This window comes from Athene noctua, chromosome 21 (assembly GCF_965140245.1).
Source record: "Athene noctua chromosome 21, bAthNoc1.hap1.1, whole genome shotgun sequence".
In the NCBI taxonomy this organism is placed as follows: Eukaryota; Metazoa; Chordata; class Aves; order Strigiformes; family Strigidae; genus Athene; species Athene noctua.
In genome coordinates, this window is record NC_134057.1 from 8,734,740 (window position 1) to 8,759,191 (window position 24,452).

At 37.7% G+C, this 24,452-nt stretch overlaps 1 protein-coding gene across 3 annotated transcripts in view; it reads left to right on the forward strand.

Moving 5' to 3' along the window:
• CCDC6 (coiled-coil domain containing 6) overlaps positions 1 to 24,452 on the forward strand; it is a 55,207-nt gene that overhangs the window by 18,207 nt on the left and 12,548 nt on the right. For all 3 annotated transcript variants that reach the window (XR_012634960.1, XR_012634961.1, XM_074924270.1), the window contains exons 2-6: positions 2,517 to 2,666; positions 10,936 to 11,064; positions 17,012 to 17,115; positions 18,864 to 19,024; positions 21,526 to 21,682. Coding sequence is in view for 1 of the 3 variants with exons in the window: in XM_074924270.1 (XP_074780371.1) it covers positions 2,517 to 2,666; positions 10,936 to 11,064; positions 17,012 to 17,115; positions 18,864 to 19,024; positions 21,526 to 21,682 (701 nt within the window). In the remaining 2 variants the exon portion in view is untranslated. The remainder of the gene's footprint in view (positions 1 to 2,516; positions 2,667 to 10,935; positions 11,065 to 17,011; positions 17,116 to 18,863; positions 19,025 to 21,525; positions 21,683 to 24,452) is intronic.

Here is a 24,452-nt window from a genome sequence, read left to right on the forward strand (position 1 = left end):
GAAAGAAAAATGGGAGGAGGAAGGGAAAGGATTAGTTTTTGGGTGTCTCCTTCTGCCTGTGCTGGCCTGCTGCCTGGCCGCGTGAGCACCCACGCGAGCACAAAGGAGGGGCATGGCAGTTTGGCTAGGAGTGGGCTGGGATCTTGGCAGCAGGGTTCAGTTGGCCTAAGTACCCATCATTAATGTAATACCAGGATCTGGCTATGAAGTGTTGTGCAGGCTCGGTGCTGGAATAATGTGATTTTAGAGCTTTTGATTGGTGCAAAGCATGAGCAGAACAAATCTGTGCAAGTTAGAGATGAATAAAAATCAAAGTAGAAGCACCCTGATCCTCTTCTTTTTTAGAACCAAGTCCTTTGCAATTTTATTTTACGTAAGCTTGGTCTGTGTTACTGTCTTTTATTGTCTGAACCATTGAAAAGCAGACAGCAGTAGAAATTCTGTGTGGTGAAGGCGATGGAGGAGTTGGTTTTGGAACAGGATGCATGAATTTTAACAATTTGAGGACAGTGAACTCTTGCAATATGGTTTTACTCTGTTCCGAAATGTCTCTGAAGATATAAGATTGTTAGTAGTTCTAAGTTAAGCCACATTTATAAACTGATAGATGATATATTGAGATCAGTTAGATTCCTTGGGTTTTAATCGTCAGAGATGTGAGCTGACAATTTAGCATTTCTTTAGAGCTCTTGGACAACTCTGCATTGTCTTGATGTGAGAGGTCAAAATACCAGTGCTGAAAGTCCTGGTGTTGTAGTAGTGGTTCCTGCCACTGAGATGCACAAATATTAGAGAGGAGGTGCTGTGCAGGGCCTGAGCTAATAAACCGTGCCAGACTTTCTTTTGGTTCCCCTCCTTTTTTTTTTTCCCAGCCTGGGTTTGTGCCAGCTCTGCTGGTGACAGGGAGAAGGGATCTGGTGGCAGATAGTAAGAAAGGGCCAAGAAAAGAAAGCTGTAGAGATGGCAGAGAGCACAATAAAGCAGCGAGAAAGATGTGAAGAGAAGGGCTTGCTGGAAGAAGGACTCAACTGAGAAGTTTCCAAACCACTGCTTTAGATTTTATGGTACTGGAGATATCATGAGGAACGTTTACAATTATCCTATTGTTCCACTAAATTTAAACATTTTTGTTCTTTAAGTAACTACTTCTTATAGGCATGGAAGGTGTCTCTGTTTAAGTAATTGTCTCTTGGACTACTAGATAATTTATTATTCCAGTTAAAATATCACTGACATAATGAAGTCTTTTGAGTATTTTCCAGTGTACAATATGTATAAAGAGATGGTTATTTTGGCACGTTTTGGGCAGAAGATTATGGAAGCTAAATTTTCAGTAAAACTGTAGTTATGCTTCTGTTTCAGTTTTTAAATTTTCCTCTACCAAATTTTACTGAAAGAAAACTTACTGAATCTTTACATAACGTAAGCTGTACGCAGGTATAATTTTATTAGAATCATGGCAAATCACAAATCTGAAGTTCAAGTGATGTGGATTTTATTGCCTGGGATGAAAACAACACTACATTTTCTCATTTGTTAAAGGTGGTGGCTTGGGAATTCTGTGTTTCTGTCACTCTGTTGTTCCCAGCTCTGTTTGACTGTGGAATTAAGAGTTGGCTCTACCAGTCTGTAGCTGCGATCATTCATTTGCCCATATGAAATACCCTTCATGGCCTTTTGGAGCAGACTTCCAAAAGATAACTTCTGTGTTCCATTTATCAAGTTTCTAATACGTACATTAAAAAACCATGTGAATATCAGAACTGTAGGGAATGTGAGGGAGTGAACTCAGTCCGGCTTTCCGTGGAGTAGTGCCTAGGTGCTAGAGGAGAGCTGAAACTGGAATTGTCGTCTTTAGTGATTCTTCATGGGGAAGATTTCCAGCGTAGCTCTCCTCTTGTGGAATTTAGAAATCCTCAGAGTAAAGCTACTCCATGGCATTTTTTAAAGTTGATGTTGTATGTAGTGATGTAACAGTTCTGAGAAGTAATATGTTTTCCTGGGCAGGTGGCTGGTAGAAATCCTTGGAAGGTGAGCTGTGCTGCCTGCAGCTCCGAAGCAGGGCATATTTGGGTGAAAGAATAAACGTATTATTTGACTCCTAGACAGCAGGGCTGCAGTCTGGAAAGGCGGCAGGTGCTGAATCCCTCAGAATGTTTAAGAGAGGGAGTTTGTTTTCAGGAAGAGAGAAGGTGAAAGTAGGTATCTGTGAATCAGTAATGCTTTTATAAAGTTTACAAGGTTGGGGGATTCATACATTTGGTTGGGGGGAGGCCGCTTTAAAGCACCAGTGTAGTTTTCCAAGTTGAAAGATGGGGAACAGAAGAGGAACAAAGGTGCTGTAATGTCAGAAAAGGGGCTGGTAACAGCACTTAGATCCAGCCTACTGTTCCACAGGATGATAGGCAAGATTAAAAAAATAAAGAGGTGGGGGACATTTAAAGGGGAATGGAATAATTGCAGCATTTAATGTGGAAACTTGCTCCCTTCTTAAAAACTATGTCTTTACTTCACAGCAAGCAAGGGCAGAGCAGGAAGAGGAATTCATCAGTAATACTCTATTTAAGAAGATTCAAGCTCTGCAGAAAGAAAAAGAAACACTTGCGGTAAACTATGAAAAGGAAGAGGAATTTCTCACTAATGAGCTCTCAAGAAAATTAATGCAGGTAATCGGTGCCTTTACTTATGTTTCTACCAGGAGCTTCAGGACCAACTGCTGGCTGAACTTTTTGTTAGTGTGACCGCAGTCAGGGGGATGTGGTCAAGTTGTAGCTGTTGTAAAGCTGACACTTGATAAAAGCAACGTGTGAGAAGTTTAGAGAGTAAGTGCTTTTTAATTAAAGTTTGCATCTGCAAACTCACAGTGAGAATCTGAAAGTTTGTATAGAGATGCAAAGAAAAGGATGTTAACGGTCTTACGGAAGAGAGTTACTGATGAAAATGTTAGTGAAACAGACACTTTTCTGGAGTATTTGATATTTAACAGGAGTTCAGAAATAATTTATGTACAAGAATGTGCAGTGATGCTTGAAGGAGACTTTTAAAGTTTATCTATACTTTCAATGAAACAATTGTTTCTCTTGAATTAAAACACTTAGGTGCTAAAAGTAAAAAAGTTGAAGATGCTAGGACAGTTTATGGCAGAGAAACTTCATTATCCAAGTTGCTAATTTTTGGAAAGTGGGTAAGTATTTGTAGGAAGTGGTGTCCATGCTTGCTCTGTTCTGATAGACTCGCCTAAATAACTGCTTTTGGCCTCTGTAGGAGACGGGGTACTAAGTTAGGTGAATGTTTGGCGTGGTCTACTACGGCTTTTTTCATGCCATAAGGTTTTTCATGAAAAACTAGTCCGCTTTAAAGGTCCTAATTTGTATGTTGTAAGAATTTCTTATGTTCTGCAGCTTAAGACTTAAGGCCTGTTTAGCCCTGCAGTTAGGAAATCACACTGTTTGGAAACAACATTAGAGCTAATCCCATCTGATGCTTTTATTACTGAAAAGTGGGACTTCTATGGTCATCTATTTTGGTGCCTATTATCACATAGTAAAGTATCAAGATAAACTATCCTCAATCTAGTATTACTATCTCCCTTTGCTGTTCTTAAGACTGATAAGAATGTTTCTGAGTAAGATGAATGTTTGCTTTTGAAGCATTACATTTTTATGCAAAATAGAGAAGCAGATGGCAGTAAAATAGGGGTATTGAGTGTTCTTTTCTAAATTGAAGTAAGATGTAAATATCATTGTAGAGAAATCTTTCCACTAAAGTGTCCTTGAGTAAAGGGAGAAATGGTATGTTGAGCAGTGCTGTTTAATTGAAAGGGATATGTAGAAATCGGTTACAGACCCAAGTTACCTAGGACTGTACTATACATTGTGTAGAGCGAAGTAAAACTTAAATTAAAAGTAAAAGCATGAATTACATTTGATTTGGCTGAAGGGTTTTGAACTCCCATAATGACCTCGCACACAAATTTATGCTGTCCAAGTTCTGCAGCTGCTAAATTACTGTATCTAATGTTTAAAATATGCTTAGCCTTTTTCCTAGAATTCAACTGAGATTGCTTTAAACCTGTATCTTTAACAGTTCTTAAATTACTAATATTATGCAAAATAGATTCACACATCACAAAGAGAAATATAAGCTTCTTGTCGGCCTAAAACTTCAATTAATTTTTATTCTTTTCTGCTATGGACTTTCAGAAAGTATCCTTTGACTGTTGCCCCACATTAAGGAAAAAGGTAACAATCTGCTGTTCTCAAAATGGCCTAGGGGGTGCCTCGCTGTAATGTGTGAAATAATGCCAGGGACATTATGCTGTTTACCCATTGGAAACCCTTGAAGGGTGTCACTTCATTCTCACTGGTGAGAGAAAGATTCAGAGAAGCACGTCTGTCTGAAACAGAATGCAGGCATAAAACTGGTGAAGTTTTTCTCGCCTTTTTTATGGCATGTGGAGAAAATCCTGGTTTGGATTCAACATCATCATAAGTATTATCCAGCTTTCGGTAGGCAAGCTGCACGTTTCTGCTGAAAGTAACTAACTACATAGCCATAACTGCAATAATATGAAGGTGAAATCCTGACCACTGCCTACTTCTCTTAAACAGTATCTGAGCCTGTAGCCTTACACTTCATTTCATGTGGCTTTCCTGTAAGCCTCATTTAGCATTTGCTAAATGTGATCATGTCAACCAGAAGATTTTAAAAGGTGACAATTCTTAAATGTGCCTCTGTTCCAAATGGTTAGTCCTAAAACTGTGTAATTTCTCTCAGCATCGTTAGGTAGCAGTTTTTGGAAGTAAATTATGAATTTGTCCTCTATCTAAATATTAACCTATCTTACTTGAAAAAACAAACAGCTGTCAACATCCTGTCGATGTTGGTAGCGGTTGTGAAGGCCAAGTGGCATGGAATATCTTGCTTACAGGTTCACCTCTTCCCTGCAGTGCACAGAGGGTAAGGTGGTCAGGGATCTATCAGAGCTCTAGTGCAAATCATATTTTAAGCTGTGGCAGAGGAATCTGCCTGGTCAGCAGGTTTTGTAGTCCAGACATGAAGAGTCATCCAGATACCTCTATAATGGCTCAAGAGTGGCAGTACAGGTGGAGGACTTGTTTTAAAGCAAACAGTTTAATATTAAAACTATTATTCTGTTTGTGTGTATGCTGAGTGCAGATCTCATTTCATAGCTTATGTCCTTGATGTGATAAACTTGCTGTGAAGTGTGAAAAATGCATATTGATATATTCTCCTAAACACTAGTACCATGCTCAGCAGGCTCATAAATTATACAAAGGAAACGAGCCCTTCCCATGAAGACTTTACCTGTAGAATTAGGAAACACTTAGAAAATTATTTCATGGAAACATACCATAATATCCATCTTTATAGAATCCATGATCATGGATTTAGTAAGTTGCTATTAGAATATTGATGAGTTGCAAGCAATTTTCTTAAGTAGCAAAGAACTGAAAACAAGATTGATTTTTGCTTTCTGTAAGTTTATCTGTTGTTTGGAAGTTTTGATTCTTCAATTATGAATCTTGGAAATTACACCCCTGTAGACTGCCAGGTAAAGAAATCTGAGAGGAGAAACTCCTGATATAACAAACTCGCTCGTTTTGTGGAAAAGAGGGCATTATTAGCACACATCACGTTCAACTTAGAGAAGATATTTGAGTAAATACTAGTTTGGGATACTCTTCCTGCTACACAGGTGTAGTGCTAAATTCCTGACTAATGTTTTTCAGACACAAAGATAATTACAATGGACATTTTTGTTTTTTCCTGAGATCTGCGAGTACCAATACTTAGTTACCTACTAGAATGTAGCAGATGCAAGACTGATGAGACAGTTATAACTAATAGTGATTTGGTAAGTGCCCACTTCCGTTTTTAGTATCTTTACTCTGGAGAGAATTCCAGCTAAATGAGATGCAGACTTTGGATGATGACTTAACCAGAAATACAGTAGTCTCCAGTGGAAGTGTGGGCCGTAATTGATTGCTCCACTGTTCTTTGTTCTTTGGGGTTAAACTCTCAATCTCTGTGTTTGCCAGGCAACACTGGTCTGACCTGGAACTAGACTGAAAATTCATGCTGTCAGACATTGTACATCAAATTGCTTCCTGCTTTTTGTATGACTAAAGAGGAAAAAAACCACCCCAACATATGAATCTGTTTTGTCTTAAGACTTTGCTTTTTGGAACAGAAGGAGTGGTGTACTTCTGGTAAACTGCATATGGTTTGTAGACTCCTCATTTTTCAAATATTAACTAGTCTGTGGCTGTGTCGAAATTACTGTCATATTATTCAGTTGAAAGCCATCTAGCAGAGGGACTTTTTTCATAGTGCCTCTGTGTGTTTTGCTTTGTCAAACCTTTGTTTGTCACAATTGTAGGGCTTATGCATCTCATTCAGAGTGGCATCTGAAATGAGCTCCCAGAACATGAAAATGTTTTAAATGTGAAAGCTGTCTGCCAGAGCACAAGCTGCAGTGCTAGTGCTCTTCACTAACAGCCTAATAAGAGTTTCTCAGTTCAGCATGATGTGCATTAGTATTATAAAACACAGTTACATCAGGTTTTCAATATTGTAAGAAATTAATTTGGAAACATTTTACTATATGCCAGATTGATTCTCAGCGTACACAGTAGCATATAAAAGGTGTTTTCACTGGAGTAATACTGTCTCCCTGTTGCCAGGCTTTCTGGTGCCATACCATTGCTTGATAATACCTGTTTATAACTGTGTGGCACTAGCTTTTACTGCCTGTACAAGCTCAGTAAATAAGTGTATGCTTTTACTAGTTAAATTTCCTTTGTTTAGCATAATGTTTAATTTTCTAGGCTGAATGCTGCAGAGATGAAGGAGTACAGGCATCTCAACAGAAGTTTTGAAGTAAACAAAAGCTTTTCATCACATACATCCCTGACAAAGTTCTTATAATCCTTTATATACATTCACTACTTTCCCATGTACTCACTCTAAGTATTTTTTTGTCTACCTGACTAAGTCTCAGGAAAGTTTGGAATGATATTCTTATACAGTCCTTAAACCTTAGTTATTATAAAATATTAGTAATATTTTGCAGAGTATCATTTAGAAGTGCAGGCTCTGTTCTTGCAGCTGGGTACATGGACTTGTTGAGTTAGTGTTTTGAAATCTAAAGTAGTAAACCTTGAATATTTATCTTTTGTGAAAGAAGTCTACTCAAAAGAAATTAATTTTTAATATTGTTTGAACTTAAAGTCAATTATTCCTTAAATTGTGCAACAGTCCTTCTCAAAATCAAATACAGATTATTTTTCAGTACCCTTACATTTTTTTGAAGTGCAAATTGGTCCAAGGATCTGCCCTTGAATTTAAAATGTTAGAACATACCGAGATAATAGCATGATGTGTAGTCAGACAGATTAAGTAATTGGGAGGCTATACAGAACTGTTTCTGATGCAAGTCTGATTCTTGACAATTCTTTCAAAAATTGTAAGTCTGTAAACATAAGCTATTACCCTTCCTGCTCTCCAAAATATGATGTGTCAGCTCAAGGATGCAAATGGGATTGTGTGGAATAAACAGAGTCAGCTCATCTATCATTTATTTGATGAACATCTGGACATAAAGAGGAGACAAACTGCTGAGACAAATTTGTTAATAAATAGGATTTTCAGGGTGCAGCAGAGGACGAATTGGACACCTTTTGAGGGCTGGAGTACTTAAAATAGACCGTGTGCAGTGTACAAGGTCATAGTCTGGGGGATAAATGAGGGTTGTTTTTATAAGGGGAACTTCATTAGGTCCATTATTTCATAAAAAGACTTTCCGAAGTTCCAGAATAAGCCAGTACAGTAAGGAAGGTAAATGTGGTCCTACGTTGTATCTGGAAACTTATTTCTGTAGAGAGAGGATATTGCTGCAGCTGCATAGGACTTACTGAACTAATGCATGCACTCTTTCTGCTGCTAAGCTTTGCATCTGATAGCCCTGTTCTCACTTCAAGTATTAGCTGCCTCTCTTGCACCGAATCTGTCCCTGGTCTTATGTAGCTGAAAATTTCCCCAGTACCTCTCCTACAGTTTTCATACGCAGTTCAAGGTCTATAAAATGTCATCAAGGTGACAATTTTAATATATTTTTTCTTCTCTTTAGCTGACAGCCATAGGTGTATCTGTAAACAGTTGTTACTATAACTGCATGTAATTAAAACCAGTTTGAAAATACTTTACTAAATAAACACTACCCACCAGTGTTTTTACCAGTGTATATTCTCTCATTGTTAGCAATTCTGGGTTTTGGTGTTAGGGTTTCAGCATTAACTGGTCTTTGTTTGTTTTGGATTGTTTTAGTAGTGAAAGTCAACAAAACAGAAAAATTCTGAGTGACAGACATCATTAATTGTGTATTTTGGGGTGTGTTATTGGTATTTTTCTCCCACTTTGAATAATGGAGCCGAAAGGATGAAGAGGAGTATCACAATAAAGTAGACTCATCAGAATGTCTGAGAGGGCTTTTGTATTATAATACCTTTTAGCACTCTAGAGGAAAGTGTGTGTGGGTTTCTTTTTATTCTCACTCACTTTGCTTTCTGGTGTATTTATGTTAAAATCGGAATAGAAGGTATTCCTATAATGGATGTCTCCTGGCTTCACTTGGGAGTTTTCTAATCAGCTGGAACGGTCCTTTGGCTGCAGGGTGTTCACACTCACAAGTAAGCCTCATCAGGTCCTGTGTGATGGAAAGTCCAGCAAAGCTTTAAAAGGAATGATATGACAAGCAAGATTATGCTGTTGCAGCTCAATTTGTTTTAAATAATACGGTAGTTGCATTTACATGAACCACACAAAATCAAGAAACAGTTATTTGTTGTTGAGTTGATGATCAGCCTGACTCACTGGACTGTCTGCAAATGCTGGCAGTGCCCAACCACACGCTTTCCGTTAGCAGCATCTGGCTTTAGGCTGAGTAAGAGATTCTGGCTATGTGCCTTTTCGCACAGTTTAATTTGCTAACTAAATATAAGCAGATTACAGCAACGGGCTTTGGTCTCAATTTTTAGTTAGGTGAAAAAAAAAAAAAGCATCTAGCTTTTTTAATGAAGCAAAATGAAGGACGATGAAAGTGCAGCAAATAACTTGAGCTAGGTGGTGATCTGTGTGCTGCCTGCTCCTTGGGCTCTTCGCTGTCTTCAGTCTTCAACTGTAGCTGCTGTGTAGGGTTGGGGAAAGAAAGGAGAGGGGCTTATGGAGTTGTAAGACTAAATAATGGCGTTTTCATATTAAACCTGTTTTTTTTCCAACCAAGCTTAACCGCAGTACCAAAGTAAGAAACTTCTGATTTTTTATTATTAAACCACAACAGTATTTTGATTTAAAAATGTGAATATAAAAAAAAAAAAATCTCACTTAGCAGCACTGTGTATTCTCACACAAGAAATGAAGCGGTTTTATTTCCAGCTAGACAGTTTAACAACATTTCTTAACCATTTGATCAAGAGCTGCTGTGCTGTCTTGGGAATTACGTTGGAGTCTAGGTGGCTTCCTCAAGTGCATGGGATTTTCCATGAGCATCAGGGTTTTGAGAAAAAATACTGTAATTTAGTGAGTGAAAGGCATAAATCTCACTTTTAGTTATTATTCTGATGTTTAATTTGTGACAAATAAAATCTCAAAGTTGATAAACCCTGAAAACACAGTTAAACTGCTAACTTGTGCGTGTATATTGCCGTTCCTGTCTGCCTGGTGCTCTCTCTGCTCGAGCCTGTCTGTTCTGAACTCTCTGTCAGGCTGCACTTCACAGACCATTTTGTCTCTAAATAGCAGCAAAAGGAACTGAATTAATGAACTAGCAATTTTAGCTGGTTTTAAAATCAAAGTGTATTTCTTCACCGTGGATATCCAGCAACCTCCACTCGTGCCCATGACTCTGAGGTGCTGTCTCCATTTCCTCAGATTTTCCTCACGTATTTGAACGCTATGATCTTACATATTGTTACGTGATAGCCAGAAGAACTGGCATAGAAAATAAGCAGGTGGAAAAAAGCGCCTGCAGTTTTCAGTGGATGGCCAGAGCATGGTGTAGTTACACCATTGTCTTTGGGTGACATTTTTTTTCCCCCAAGTCAAATACACATGTTCGTACCATGGTGCCAGTCACACTGTTTTATCCACAGGAAGACTTGGATCCCTGTTTCAGAGGAAATCCATTGTGATTTTGTCTTTAATGTGATAAGTGACTCTACCCCAAGCCATAATTTGTGTTTAAAATGTGGGGTTCTTTTTGGTTTCCATCTGCTTGAGAGCTTTGAGAGTAAAGATTTCTTTCATTTGAAATATTAAGTGAAAAAGAAATTCCCTTGAGTGTTAAGAAAATTTGTAACATTGATTTGAAATAACCAGTGCTTTTATGTCATCAAAATCTTTGTATTCTTGATAGCATAGGAATAGAAATCAGATATTTTTTTTTTTTTTTTTACTATCTTGTTCCACAGCAATTTCAGTGTTATAACTTCAGGAATGATTTTAATCTTTCAGCTGCCTGGGAGAAGAACGTGCTAAGACCTGGTTTTTATCATTTGGGTGCTCTTGAGATTATGTATTTAGATTAAAATTAATGCTTTTGTGAACATTATGATAGACTTTTGACTTTTGACATGCCTATAATTATTTTTTATAGAACATATCCTTTGATTTGACTTTGTTAAATATTTGGAAATGTAGGCTAGTTCTATCTGCCTTGTAAGTGAAACAATTTAAAATGTTGCTTTTTGAAGCGCTGTTGGGTGGTTTCTGCATTTTGAAGTCTTTTGAGAAGAATTATCAGTAGAGAATTTAACGTGCAATAAGAATAAATGTGTAAATAAATGTATAAGATGTGCAGTGTTTCATGTTTTTATTTGTGTGTTTAAAATCCTTCCATGTCTCCTGAATTTTTAGCTGCAACATGAGAAAGCTGAACTGGAGCAGCATTTAGAACAGGAACAGGAATTTCAAGTGAACAAACTGATGAAGAAGATTAAAAAACTGGAAAATGATACAATTTCAAAGCAGCTCACCCTGGAGCAGGTAATTTGTTGTTTTCAGAAATACAGAATTGTAAAACAAGGGATTTGAAAAAAATACTTTAGATTTGACTTGATTTTTTTAAGTATGTAAGAAACTGGCCAATATCACGAATACAGAAAAGTCAGTTTAATTTTCAAAGCAATAAATCATTATCATAACTCATGAGAAACTTTGATTAATTTTTTTCATGGCCAATATATCTTTTAGTAGCCTTACTGCAGGCCTTCATGTCAGCTGGACATGACAGCCGTGAGTTTTGCCAACATAGCTTATTTGTAAGTAATGCTTCTTGTTGCTGTTCATCAGCTTCCACTCTCACACTGCTAGTGAGAAAAACTGTCACTCCTGGTAGTGGTTGAGCACAACAGTAAACAGTATTTACCTGGTCTGCTTGTGCTCTGGGTCACCCATTTGTGGCAGCTTGGATAGCACAGGACTCAAACCGAGTTGTCAGCTCTGTGTGTGCTTAAAAAGATCTGAGATGTGGCTACGTCCAAATCCCTTGCTCCCTAGACAGAGAGTTGTGAAGATTGCAGAGATAAAACACAACTTGTTTTGGTCATGATTCCACTGGAAGTTTAGACATTGGGACTGCTCTTGTGTCTAATTTTAGGCATGTGTTTCAGAGGATCTCAGTGGCGTTAGTAGTACTTTTGACTTAAAAGGCAAACTGATGAAACATGTGGGCTTGTAAAGATCTTCAGTTTTTTTGGCTTATGGAAGCACAGTAATTTGGGTGGTATAAACATAGTACGTTTTTTCTGTGGTTTTTTTTTTTTTGTTGCCTGTTCTCATCAGATGTGTAACTTGTTGCTAGTAATCTGGATTTCTACCAGTTTTGTATAACTCTCTTATTTCTATTGACATTGTGGCTGAATTAATTAATGGCTGTCTCAATGATGAAATGGGTTTTCTTGATTCTTATGCTGACATATTCTATATGGAGACCTCTGTGGAACAAATTGGAAGATAGAAAGGTAGGAAGGTGTAGTTGCCAGCAGATCCTTAACCAGCATGGAAATTAACATGAGATTGAAATAACTCTCTTATCCACAAGGTGGTGGTGGTGGCCACTTAATCAAAATGCAGAGTAAGTTTACATAATAAGCTGGTTTGGTCTGTGAAATGTTAGCACAAGCCATGGCTGAAATCTTAATGGTATTTATTTTTGTATCATTGTTCTGGGCAGACAGACTTGTGAAATCATAAAATTTGAAGCTTGTTGCTATATTTGAATATCAACAATAGATTGTTCAAAAAGCACGGATGCTCAAAGGTCTTTCTCTCAAATATCTGACCTTGAAAATTTACTTTGTTTATGAAGATGTTAGATTTGTCTGTGAGTCTTAGAAATTCCATCTGTATTTACATGTACTGGAATGCATACCTTTGTTTTATGTTACAGTAAGGTATAGTAAATCTCAAGTTACTTTGAACTTCAGCATGCTTTTTTCTCTTGCACAAAGTTTAAAAAAGCTTTTTGTGCTAATCAGCCAGCTGAAGCAACAGCCTTTGGGGCATGTGCCATACCTAGCAAGAAGGAGCCTAAGTTGTGAGTAGAGCAATGGTGCCTTTATTGTACACATAGGGAATTAGGGGAGAGAGATTGCCACCACACCTCAACATAACCATTGGGAGACCTCGTAAACAGGGCTTGGAAGGAGTACTTCAGCAGTGCTTTGAGCATAAACTAGGTCTGCGTTACTGGATCTGTCACCATAACCAGTGAACAGGTGGTTGCACCAATATGTTCACCAAACTATTATTTTTAAACCATGAAACATGAATTATCTATGCTTTGTGTCCTTCCTCCTTTGCTTTCTCTCAGCTGAGCTGCTTATGCCACAGGAGATCAATAGGCGGCCAGTTTGTATTAGTGACAGTTGCATTACTCCTATGTAAAAAATTAAGTTGGATCTGAGGGTTCAAATGTGCCTACATAAAAAGATCAAGTTGGATCTGAGGGTTCGAATGTGGCCAGATTTAATTTTCTTAAGTCAGCTTGAAGTGGCAGAACATTCTTCTCTGAAGGCTAATGGTGAAGAAACTTGCAACACGTGAATATTTCATTAACTGAATGTCTCAGTTAAAATGAGCAATAATTTTCTGTCTTACAGTTCAGTGGTTTGATAGGAAATAAATAGCTATCAGTTTTGTCCTACAGAGGCTAAGTCTGTGTAGTCTTGCTGTTATTTTTAATTGCTTTTCTATTTTGTACAGTACAGTGAGAAACTAGAATTGATGCAGTTAAAAGACGAGAAATAAGAACTAAACTGCTAATAATCATCTCCTGTCTCCTTTGAAAAGAGAAGAACATGAAATGTATAAAATCTTTTGGAAATACATTCTTGAGTGCAGCAAAGAATTAAAGCTATGAAGGAGGAGGGGCAGATGAGAAGCAGAGAAGTGAAATTTGGGATAGTGGGCTTAGGCAGAGATCATATTCAATTTTCACTGATTTGGAAGATCTCCATTTCAGGAGGGAACAGTTGTTCTTGTTAGTAAGTTGGCAAGAAGATTGAAGAAGCGGTAGTCCAGGAATACACAGACAATGGATATTTTAGCTGCACTAAGTGTATGCATGAGCGAGAGATAGAGAGACAAGAAGAAACACAATTGGATGGTGAGGAAGGTTAAAAGAGTTTTTTGTCTTCCTCTAAAGGCAAGATTATGGTCCAAAAAAGCAATACTTCCTCATTTCCCTGTTGTGGTGGTAAAAATTAAATGGTGTTTAATTGGAGTGTAACTTTGAACCCATACAGAATGACGCTGGTATTGACAGAGCTGCTGGTTTGTTCTTGAGGTGTAATCCCATCCTGCTTATTTTAGTTCAGAATATTATCCTGTTCCTAACAAATTCATTGACTAGAGTTAGACTACATTTCAAAGTACACCTGTAACTACCTAGTACAAAACAAATATACCTGTTCTCTGCATTCACAGCTCTGGTCAGGATGCTGCAGTCACTTCTCCTGTAGGTTCAATTCAAGGTGTTCTTCCTCAGAGCTTTAATATCCTGATGCTGGGAAGAACTGGGACAACACTCAAGATCAGGACAGGAAGATACTTGTTTCCACTGTGTTTTCGTATTGTGGAAAATGTGGAGTTTTAGATCTCTGTTTCACAACCCTGTTTCTTTTGGTGTTTCATCAGAGCATGTCTGTCAGCCTTCAGGGCACAACACAAGGCTCATTTATGTATTTGTTGCAGATGATTTGACCTTGCCGTTGTGCATGGTCACCTACTTGCAGATTTATAATTAATGGACTCTGCTGCCTTGGTGATGGTTGCTATATTACTAAATGTAATCTTAGAGTTTTCAAATCCAAGGTTATAAATAATTTACTCTGTATTCAAATTCCAGTCTGCTGCTCTTCCTACCATTAAATGAAATAGATTTATTTTCAACAGTATGTTTTTGTGGGTTGGTTTGGTGCTAGATCAGTAACATAGTTGTAAAAAGACTATGTCAGAGCTGGTGAGTCTAAACCGTGCTGCACTGAAGTGATGCAAAAACCACAGCTGCAGAAGTAGCAATCTGCAGGCAAACCTTTTCCATCGTGTGTTTATGGATAGTTCTGCAGTGCAGTGAAGATCTGTGTGTTGGTAATGTAGAAGCACAGTGTGGAGATTCCCAGGGCGTTCTGTGTACTTCCTTCCCTCTGAAGACGGTCAGCCGCAAGCACTGGCTGAACTGGCTGATGAGCAGTGCTCTGAGGCAAAGTGCCTTCTGTCTCCCCGGGCTGAGCCCTTTGCCTTTGTACCACTACAGCTGCTGCTGGTGTGGGGAGCTAAGTGCTGGTCAGGATCCAAATTCTCACCCCTCCTGTGAGGCTGAAGCATGTTGCTCCTGGCTTCTCTTCTATTAAAGTGTAATGTACATCTGGAAACTCAGGCATGGAAAGATTTACTAGAGAGTGTTTATTCTAATTATGTTCCCTATTACTCATCAGTATATGTATTTTTACTTACAATAACTAATTCCTCTTAGCTTTAAAGAAGAATGTTATGCATTCATTACATTCATTAAACTTGCACAGTTACCTGAAGTGTGTAAGTTTACATTTTGTTTGGGTATCTCAATATTAATTTAGTGGTTAGCACAGAGCCCTTGCAGATTTAAATGCTGTAATCGCACTTCACCCACTGATGCAGTAAACATGTGTCATTCCATTTTGTAATGTAGGATTATTTGCCCATCAGGAAAGTGATGAGTGTTAACTAGGGCTTGGCTGGGAAAAATGCCTCCATGCTATTTTTCACCTTAAAGGTGTTGTTCTATTCAAGTATGTTTAATTACTGCTTACTTCTGGAGTTCAGCTGCCAGTGTTACTGAATAAGATCAGCTGATCCTCTTAGTATTCTAGTGTATTTTTATTAAAATTTGCATTGTACTAAAATACTAATAATAGACTTCCTTATATGTGGTTCTGCATTGTATCTGCTTTCATTAGCTTATAGTAGAATCAAGAATGTTTGATCACACAGTCAGTGAATGGGAACAATGACAAGTTAAGCATTTACTTTTATAATGCCTTTGCTAAGATAAAAGTACATCTGTTTCTGCTCGTAAGGATTGATACAGTAACACTTCATAAAATCATAGACTGGTTTGGGTTGGAAGGAACCTTGGAGATCATCCAGTCCCAACCCCCTGCCCCAGGCAGGGCCACCTTCCCCCAGCCCAGGTTGCCCAAAGCCCCGTCCAACCTGGCCTTGAACCCTGCCAGGGAGGGGGCAGCCACAGCTGCTCTGGGCAACCTGTGTCAGGGCCTCACCCCCCTCACAGCAGATAATTTCTTCCTCATATCTAATCTAAATCTACCCTCTTTCAACTGAAAACCATTACTTCTCATCCTATCCCTACAGCCCCTGATGAAGGGTCCCTCCCCACCTTTCCTGTAGCTTTCCTTTAAGTACTGAAAGGCCACTATAAGGTCTCCCCCAAGTCCTTCTCCTTGGGGCTGCCCCCCATCCACTGCTCACCCGGCCTGGGTTTGTGCTGGGAATTGCCCCAACCCATGGGCATGACCTTGCCCTTGGCCTTGTTGCACTCCATGAGGTTTGCAGGTCCCCCCTCTCCAGCCTGTCCAGGTCCCTCTGGATGGCCCATCCCTGCCCTCGGCGTGTGACCCCACCACACAGCTCGGTGTCAGTCCCACTCAGTCCCACTGTCCCTGTCACCAACAAAGCTGTTAAACAGCGGCGGTCCCCACAGCCACCCCTGAGGAACAGCACCCCTCACTGCTCCCCACTGGGACTTTGGGCTGTTGACCCCAACTCTCTGAGTGTCACCATCCAGGCAATTCCTTATCCACTGACTCAAATCCAGGTCTCTCCAGTTTAGAGACAAGGATGTCATGCAGGACAGTGTCAGATACTTTGCACAGTCCAGGTAGACGCTGTCAGTTGCTCTTCCAGATGATGTCAATTGTTCCCCAACTTAAGGCAGTTCACACAGTTTTTTTGTTTACTATTTTTGTTATGTTGCCTCTTTATTTAACAGAAGGCAAAGATGGCTTCTTTTCCATTTCTGGCTTATTTAACTGTGATTCTTCTACTAAAAAAGTCTTAAAATTTTTCAAATCATAAATGTTGTGCAGTGGACAGTAAATTCCGTTTGAACTTCAGACATGAATGGAATAGGAGATGTCTTTGAATAGGCTTGTTACATCATCAGTGCCGTGTGTCCAGGTTTTAAACTCCTCCTTATTGGCCAGAGAGAACAAGTTCTGTGAGAAAAAATTCTGTTAAGGAGATGACAACTTCATCTCTTTATTTTTCACTGGCTTTGTCAGTGTGTTGTGCCTGATTTTTGTCTCTTCACCTTCGCCTTGCTGTCGTAGAGCATCATGTAAAATGGTGATGTTATGACAATCATCTTTCCTAATAACAGTTCCTTGCATCCATATTGCCATCATTTTCATTGATTGTTTTTCCTCTCCAGCTAAGACGTGAGAAGATTGACCTTGAAAATACTTTGGAACAAGAACAAGAAGCACTGGTGAATCGTCTCTGGAAGAGGATGGATAAGCTTGAAGCAGAAAAACGGTTTGTGTTGTTGCAGTGTGTTTGTTACTGTGGGAGAGAGATCATTTAATACATAAGGTTCTGGATTAGATATGTTCAGCTCGTTTCCATAAGAATTGTTTAATCTATGAAAACCTGGAAGTTACAGCAGTTGTAAAGCTCCTTGTTTACATGATGCCACATCCTTGATTGCTTAAAGAAGGTGAAACTAAGTGATGTAGGAAATGATCTGGGAAAGCTTGAAGGAATTAGCTGAATTTTTTCAACTGCTCATAAACTCTTTTGAAAGCGTCTGATTTGGGGTCAGCTTTATATTCATGGCCCAGAAAAATAATGTGGTATTTCAGTGTATTTGCTATGTGAGAAGCTCTTGGGTTTTTCCTATCTGCTTGCAGAAAACTTCAGCTTTTTCTCAGTGGTGTGCACTCAGGCCATTGAGGCTTCCCGCTGCTTCTTCAATAGAAGTTAAGACATTAAGATTTTATATTTCTGGGAAAGCTAAGATTAAAAATAGGTATTAAAGTAATATTCTCTTTAATGCCATATTATCAGAACTCTGTTTGGGGGGGAGTAGGGGAGAAGAGATGATAAATACCGTATTTTCTTCTACATGTTTAAGGACATTTATGTTGGTGTGACTCTGTGAATCTTGACTGGGGCCTGAGAAAACATCTGAGCCTAGGTGAACTGCAGGTTTTGTAGTTTCCTTTTACAGAGCCCTACTGTGTGGAAGGTGCTCTGAAGAGCTACATGTGATACTCAACAGTGGTAAATCCATAGCGGGATGGGCCTTTGGTAGGGTTTCTGTGCATCTTGGATTTAAAGGCCTCTTTAAGCCAAACCATTTCTGGTTTGATTTATCTCAGACTGTGTGCCTTCTTCCAGGGATCCATGGCGGAGTGAGACCATGCTTTAGTACCACTTCGTGTGGTACGTGTGACTACTGGGCCATGCACACAATTGTGCTTGCATAGTGCTGTCCCTGCTCTTCAGGGAAGAGTTGAATCTGGCCAACCAACATGTTTCTAATCAAGAACAGTTCTGTGTTATCAGGCTGAAAAATATATGTTAACTCTAAAAATCACGATTTAGAACATTTAGTATCTACCATGTGCTTATTTCATTATAAGAGAAGTTCATTACTCCTGAATTTACAATCAGTTTTTTGAGATATTTGAAATCTTTACTATATGGAATACCTTTCTGTTTGAGATTTAAAAAAAAAAAAAAAGAGAAAAAATGGACTATTTAACTACGCTTGAGAAAAACTGTGACGTTTACTCTTTCAGTAACAGTGAAACGCAGAACAGTTTGTGTTTCACCATAGACATACTTTACTCATCTTTTCATCTTGAATATGTGTTCTTCCTCTAAGAACATAAATGTAAAAAACTCATAAGAGATTAATTGGTTTGCTTAGAAGTTATTTTTTTATGGAAGTAACTTATTGTGGAATAAATAGTGCTTGAGTATAAAACTGAGGTAAGCATATATAGTCCAGAATTTGTTTTTCCTGAACTGTATGCAGAAACATTTGGGAGTGTCAGTATCTGAATATTTTAGAAAATACATCTATGCTTGGACAACAAATTTTACCTGTTTTTATTATGAGTTAAAAAAGAAAGCATTATAAATCCTCCCAAAATTCTCTCCCCAAAGACAGTAGTTGAAATAAATCTTATATACCTGTCAGAATCCTTGCAGTGGCATCGTGAGGGATTCTCTTCTCAATAGAATTGAAGGTAAAGTTTAAACTATTTTTCATACAGAATTTTGCAGGAGAAATTAGACCAGCCAGTATCTGCTCCACCGTCACCCAGAGACATATCAATGGAGATAGATTCTCCAGAAAATATGATGAGACATATCAGATTTTTAAAGAATGAAGTGGAGAGGTTAAAGAAACAACTGAGGGCTGCACAGTTACAGCGTGAGTAAACAGCTTGTTTTAAATCTTTTTAAGTTTGTGTAATGTGACGTTTTAAAATATCCTTTCACAAATTTGAATTTACGGTACAAGTGGAAAAATATAGGGCAAGTTTGTATTAAAACATTTTCATAATTGTAGCATTATTGCTTGTTGATGTATTTATACTGCAGCTGGGGTTTTTTAGCTTTACTAGAAGGATGTCTGGAAGAATCACCAAATATTTCTTGAATATTTTGGGCCAGAAAATATGTTTCTTTCTATTTTTCTGTTTTTCAGAGACTTAGCAGTATTTCAACATAAAGATTTTTCAAAACTTACTTATGGCCTACTTTGTAAGAGTCTTGTATAAATTAAGAATTTCTCGAAAGAATTAACAGCAAAATAAAGTTTAGTTGTATACAAGAATTTCGCTTGTTAATGTTTGCAGCTACCTGTAATTGTAACTGTGTTCGACTGAACAATCGTTCAGGCAGTTATTTGACTTTATAATATAGCAGAAAAACTAATCTTCTTTTATTTTTACCTATGTAAGATTGCTTTGAAGGTGGACAGGATAAATAGTTGTGTAGAAGTCCTTGTTTTTCCTGTTGTGTCATGGACCCTTGACCAGAAGTGGAAAGCTTGCTTTTTGCCCTGCCATTTCAAGAAAAGAGGCTGTGGTTCTGGGCACATGGTGTCAGCTGGCAGGAGGGTTGCTTGTGCCTTCCTGTGATTTTTGTAGTGCCAATCCTTCATGCTAAAAAAATTTTCCGAGTTCCATCAGTTCTGCATAGTTCCTAGACAGTAGCATTATATTTCAGTTGATAGGTAAGTAGATAACTAGCCATATAGACAGAAAAATTTGGGTGAGTGGGAAACAGGCAATATTCTCCCTCTCTAATGTGCTTGTCTTGACAGGCTCACTGGAATATTTAGAGAAATAGCTTGCCAGGGGCACTGGCCTTCCTTAAAGACAGAGATGATGGAAGAGTGTTCTTTTGCAGAGGCCTTGTGTGCAAGTTGGTGATATTAATAATTTGTGTCAGTTAAAAAAAAATAAGGACTGCTGATCTTTGTACTTGCTTATTCTGCACTGCAGCCTTCACTTACTCAACTTCAGAACGAGAGCAAGGCCTTAGATATAATGTAATCTATGTACAAATCCGTCCTAATCAATTTCAAGTATTCTTTATTATTTTTAAGTGGGTTTTTTTGAATTATCATGATTTAGAGTAAAAATTTAGAAGCATTTAAAGTCAAAAAAGGAGATCTAGGTTTAAAAGTACTCTTTCCCTTTGAACAGATTAAACAGAACTGCGGTATGAATAGCAGTACTGACAGAAAGGGTGGGTGTGCTAGCGTGCAAGCAGAAGATAAAACTGAAATACAGTTTTCAATTTGATGTTTGCAATATGTTGTCATGAGGGAACCTCTAGTATTACTCACAAATAGTAAAATCTACTTACTAAACTCTTGATACTGATACTACATTTTGTATTCCTGAAGAACTTACTTCCAGTCTAGGAACAGTTTTGGTGTAATAATAGTTTTATATAAGTGATACTGTTCTATTTAGAAGCAGTTTTTTCACAGAAAAAATAAATCACATATTGCGGATAGTTTGGGAACAGGCATCTGAAACAGGAATATTCTTTTGATTGAAGGGTGCTGCATAAAGAATTGGTCACAAAATATGATGAATCGTAGTTTGTTTCTTCTTTAATGTCAAGTAATAACTATAAAATTGACCAAACATTAGAAAAACGTCACAAAATACAGTGTCATAAGTCTTCATGTGTTCCGTTTTATTTAACCTGTCAAAATGCTTCGTAGCTTTCCATAGTTTGATTTTATCACTTTAAATAGCCTGTGATACCAGACTATTTAAGTGATGTTTGTTGAATTTGTTTAGAATTGCAAACTCGAATTGCCCTTTGATGTGAAGAATAAAGAACTTGTTGGCTTTTAATATCGGTACATGTTCTGCTGGCCAATCTAGGATAAAATGTGTCGTTGAAAGAATGCTATAGAATACATATAAGGTAGCAGTTTAATACAAGTTTGAGTATTCTGGGTTTCAGAACTTGTTTTGGGCTTCCTCCTTCTAAATGGAAATATATTTTTACAATAATTTCTTCTATGTGTTGGAGTAAAATCTTTGTGGACGTGGAATAGCACTATTTTAATGGAGCAGGAGTCATTGTATATCTTCTTTATAGTTTTGTTTTTATTATTCATGTCTTTTTCCCTTTTCAAATATATTTAAGTAAATGCTTAAAACTTTTTTGATTTTTACCTTTTATTTTCAGAAATTATTGCTGTCAACCATTAATTTATTTTAATATCTATTTTTCTGAAGTAGGCTTTGAAGTAATGATTTGGAGATGAGAACTTTAAATGATTCATCTTGAGCATTTTCTGCACCCTCATTCTTGAAGTACCAGAATAAAACTAACAACAACATATTTGCCTGTTTGTGAGATTGAATTTTAATCAAATTTTAACAAAATTCTGAATTTCAGATTCGGAGAAGATGGCACAATATTTAGAAGAAGAGCGACATATGAGAGAAGAAAACTTGAGACTTCAGAGAAAATTACAGAGGGAAATGGAACGTAGGGAAGCACTCTGCAGGCAACTGTCAGAAAGTGAATCCAGCTTAGAAATGGACGATGAAAGGTTTGTATTTTTTAACCATCCAGATACGTTGACATTTTGCTTATTATACTCGTGCTACTTTTTGCGTATTATAGAATAAGTATTTATAGAAATAACATCTATATGGGTTTAATATACATACAGAATTTCATCATGGTCCAAGAATATCTTCAGTATAGTGATATCAAACTTGTGTAGAAATTGCTTTAGTTTTTAACAATGAGAAAATATTTGTGTCTGAAGATTGTTTAGGGTTTTCATAATTCCCATTGTGGAGTTGAGTTACAGGATCCATCAATCATAGTACCTTTGTTTTCCCCCTAACTTGGTAACTGCAAGGAATTCTGTGAGGTAGGAACGATGTCCTTACTTGGGGCTAATTTGTCCTTTGCAGAAAATGGAATGTGTCGAGCCAAATACAAAGGGATACTGTGTAAAGCCTTAGAGAGAGGAAGCATTTCCAGATCTGTTGGGTTGTTCTTGATGTCCAAACCATAACATCCTTCATTATTTTTCTCCAGTGCAAGCTGCGTTGCTTGCATTGACCTTCCAGATAGTCTTGAGATTTTCACGGTTTTATATGAGGCCTTTTAGTGTTTTCTCACATCATAATCACATGACAGTGTTATATCTTGAAAGAGGCTTTTAAGTATACTTTGAATAAAACATTCTTAATTATCAAATGCTCATTATTTTGTTGCACTGTTTTACATTAAAGGATCACTCTAAATCTAGAATAAATAAAATTAAGAGTTACCTTGTACTGTGAATTCTTCAGATACTGAGATTTCTTCCGGGGTCATCAGTGTATTTGTTAAAAGCCATAATTTACCAGAAACAAAGTACCAGGTATTTTGTTTTAAGGAACACCCTTAAAGTTCAAGGTAGTGTTTTCATTTTAACGAAATACTGGGCAACTGACATCTGGTATTAAGATGTACTGAATGCTATATAAATTAAATCCTTAGAAACACACAATTCTGATGTTTGAATCTACTTTTATTAGCCTAGTCTTTTCTGCCAGTGTTTACATTGTCATGGAAATAAGAGTCAAAATCTAAATCTATGTGCATTACCAGTATGAATCCAAAAATGTAGAGCATTCTATTTTTTTTTTTTTTTGGTTAACTAGTTATAGGAAGTGGTAATCAATAGGGGAATTTTATTAACTATGCCATACTACTAAGAAATTTCATTGTCATGTTGATTTTCTTGGTACTACAAAGGCATGACAGAATTGCTCCAGATATTTGCAGTGTAAGTAATACAAAGTAAAGGGAAGGAAGAAGCAGGTATTAGAGTGGTTGGTCTTAGGAGAACTGTGCAGACAAAATAATTGTGAAACTACATGCAGTAATGATTTTAAAATGTAGATTTTTGTCATCTTATGTTATTTTCCTAAAAGTGGTGGTGGTGAGGGATCAGATACCCAGTTTCTTCAGGTGCGTTTTGTTAGCTGATGATAGTTATTTTTTGCAGCTGGGGGTAGATGTAAATACTTTACTGAATGCCAAATACACAGCTCTCCCAAAACTTCCTCCTGACTAGCAATAGCTTTGTTTTCTCAATCCCCTCCATCCTGTTCTCTGGAGTAGTAGGGAAATGTCTGAAACCAGGAAACATCCTAACAGTGTGCTGCTATTCCAGCTCACCTGATCCCGGCGCTAGGATGAATTACAGAAAATTGTCTCTATGTAAAAATATAATATGATTAAATCATAAAGACTGCTGCCTTGCTGCAATACATGTACTGTCTGCATTACAAGTTACTGTGTGTTGCAGAGGTAGCCTAGCCAGTTCAGTTTTGCTAACCTTGCCACTGGTAGCTCTTTAGAAAACTTATATTTAATTAAACTTTTAATTTGCCAGTTTCTTAACTTTCTGCTGTTTTATTGCAGCTACTTTTATTACCTGATCTACCCAGATTTAAACCAACTTTGGTGTTACTACAGTGTACTGCCTTCATTAAGTGTTGTAGCTTAGTAATTCTGAATATCCTGGTGAAAAATCACTAAGATGCAGTATCAAAACGTGTTCCTAATAGTTTATGAACTGGCTCGCAGACCTCAAAGTAGTCATCATTGTGAGTTCCATCAAACAGGAATATTTTTAAAGCTGCTCAGTGTTGTGGGTTTTTTTCCTGTGATCTAGAAATAAATGTAACTACTAAGAATTTCTGAGAAGACAGTGGTAGAAGGGGAGACACATAAGAGTCAAAGGGCTGTTAGCTAATTCTGCCTGCTGCTTTGCTGTGTCCAGTAAAGAAACACAGCTAAATGTAATAATATAAACCCAGGTGCACTGATGTGCATATGTGAAGGTGAGCAAGGGAATCTCTAATCTAGAGAATGACTGAAAAATCTAAGTGGAGAGGGTGTAAGCAAGTTAACCTGGAAGCTGCTAGCCTAGTGCTGTGGAAAAAAATATATAAAATGACTTTTGAGATATAAACATTAAGGGGCAAGTAGGAGCAATTGGTATGAACTTTATCTCCTTTTATATAGCACTCGATGGCTGTGAAGAAGCTTCACTGTATTCAAATACAAATAAATATCACTAAAATTATTACAGGTGGGGAAAAACGCCTTTCCTGAGTTTCTAATCTGTTTGGTTTATCACACTGAAGTGTGTGAGGTGTCCTGCAACACAACCTAGAAGTATCTTTAGTGGGAGACAGTCCTGGGTTCAAAATGTCTCTCCGTTCCAGTGACAAAAGACATGATGAGCAATTGGCTCAACGTTGAGACCAGAGGGATTCACGTAGGAAACAGGACATGTTTTAAAACATGAG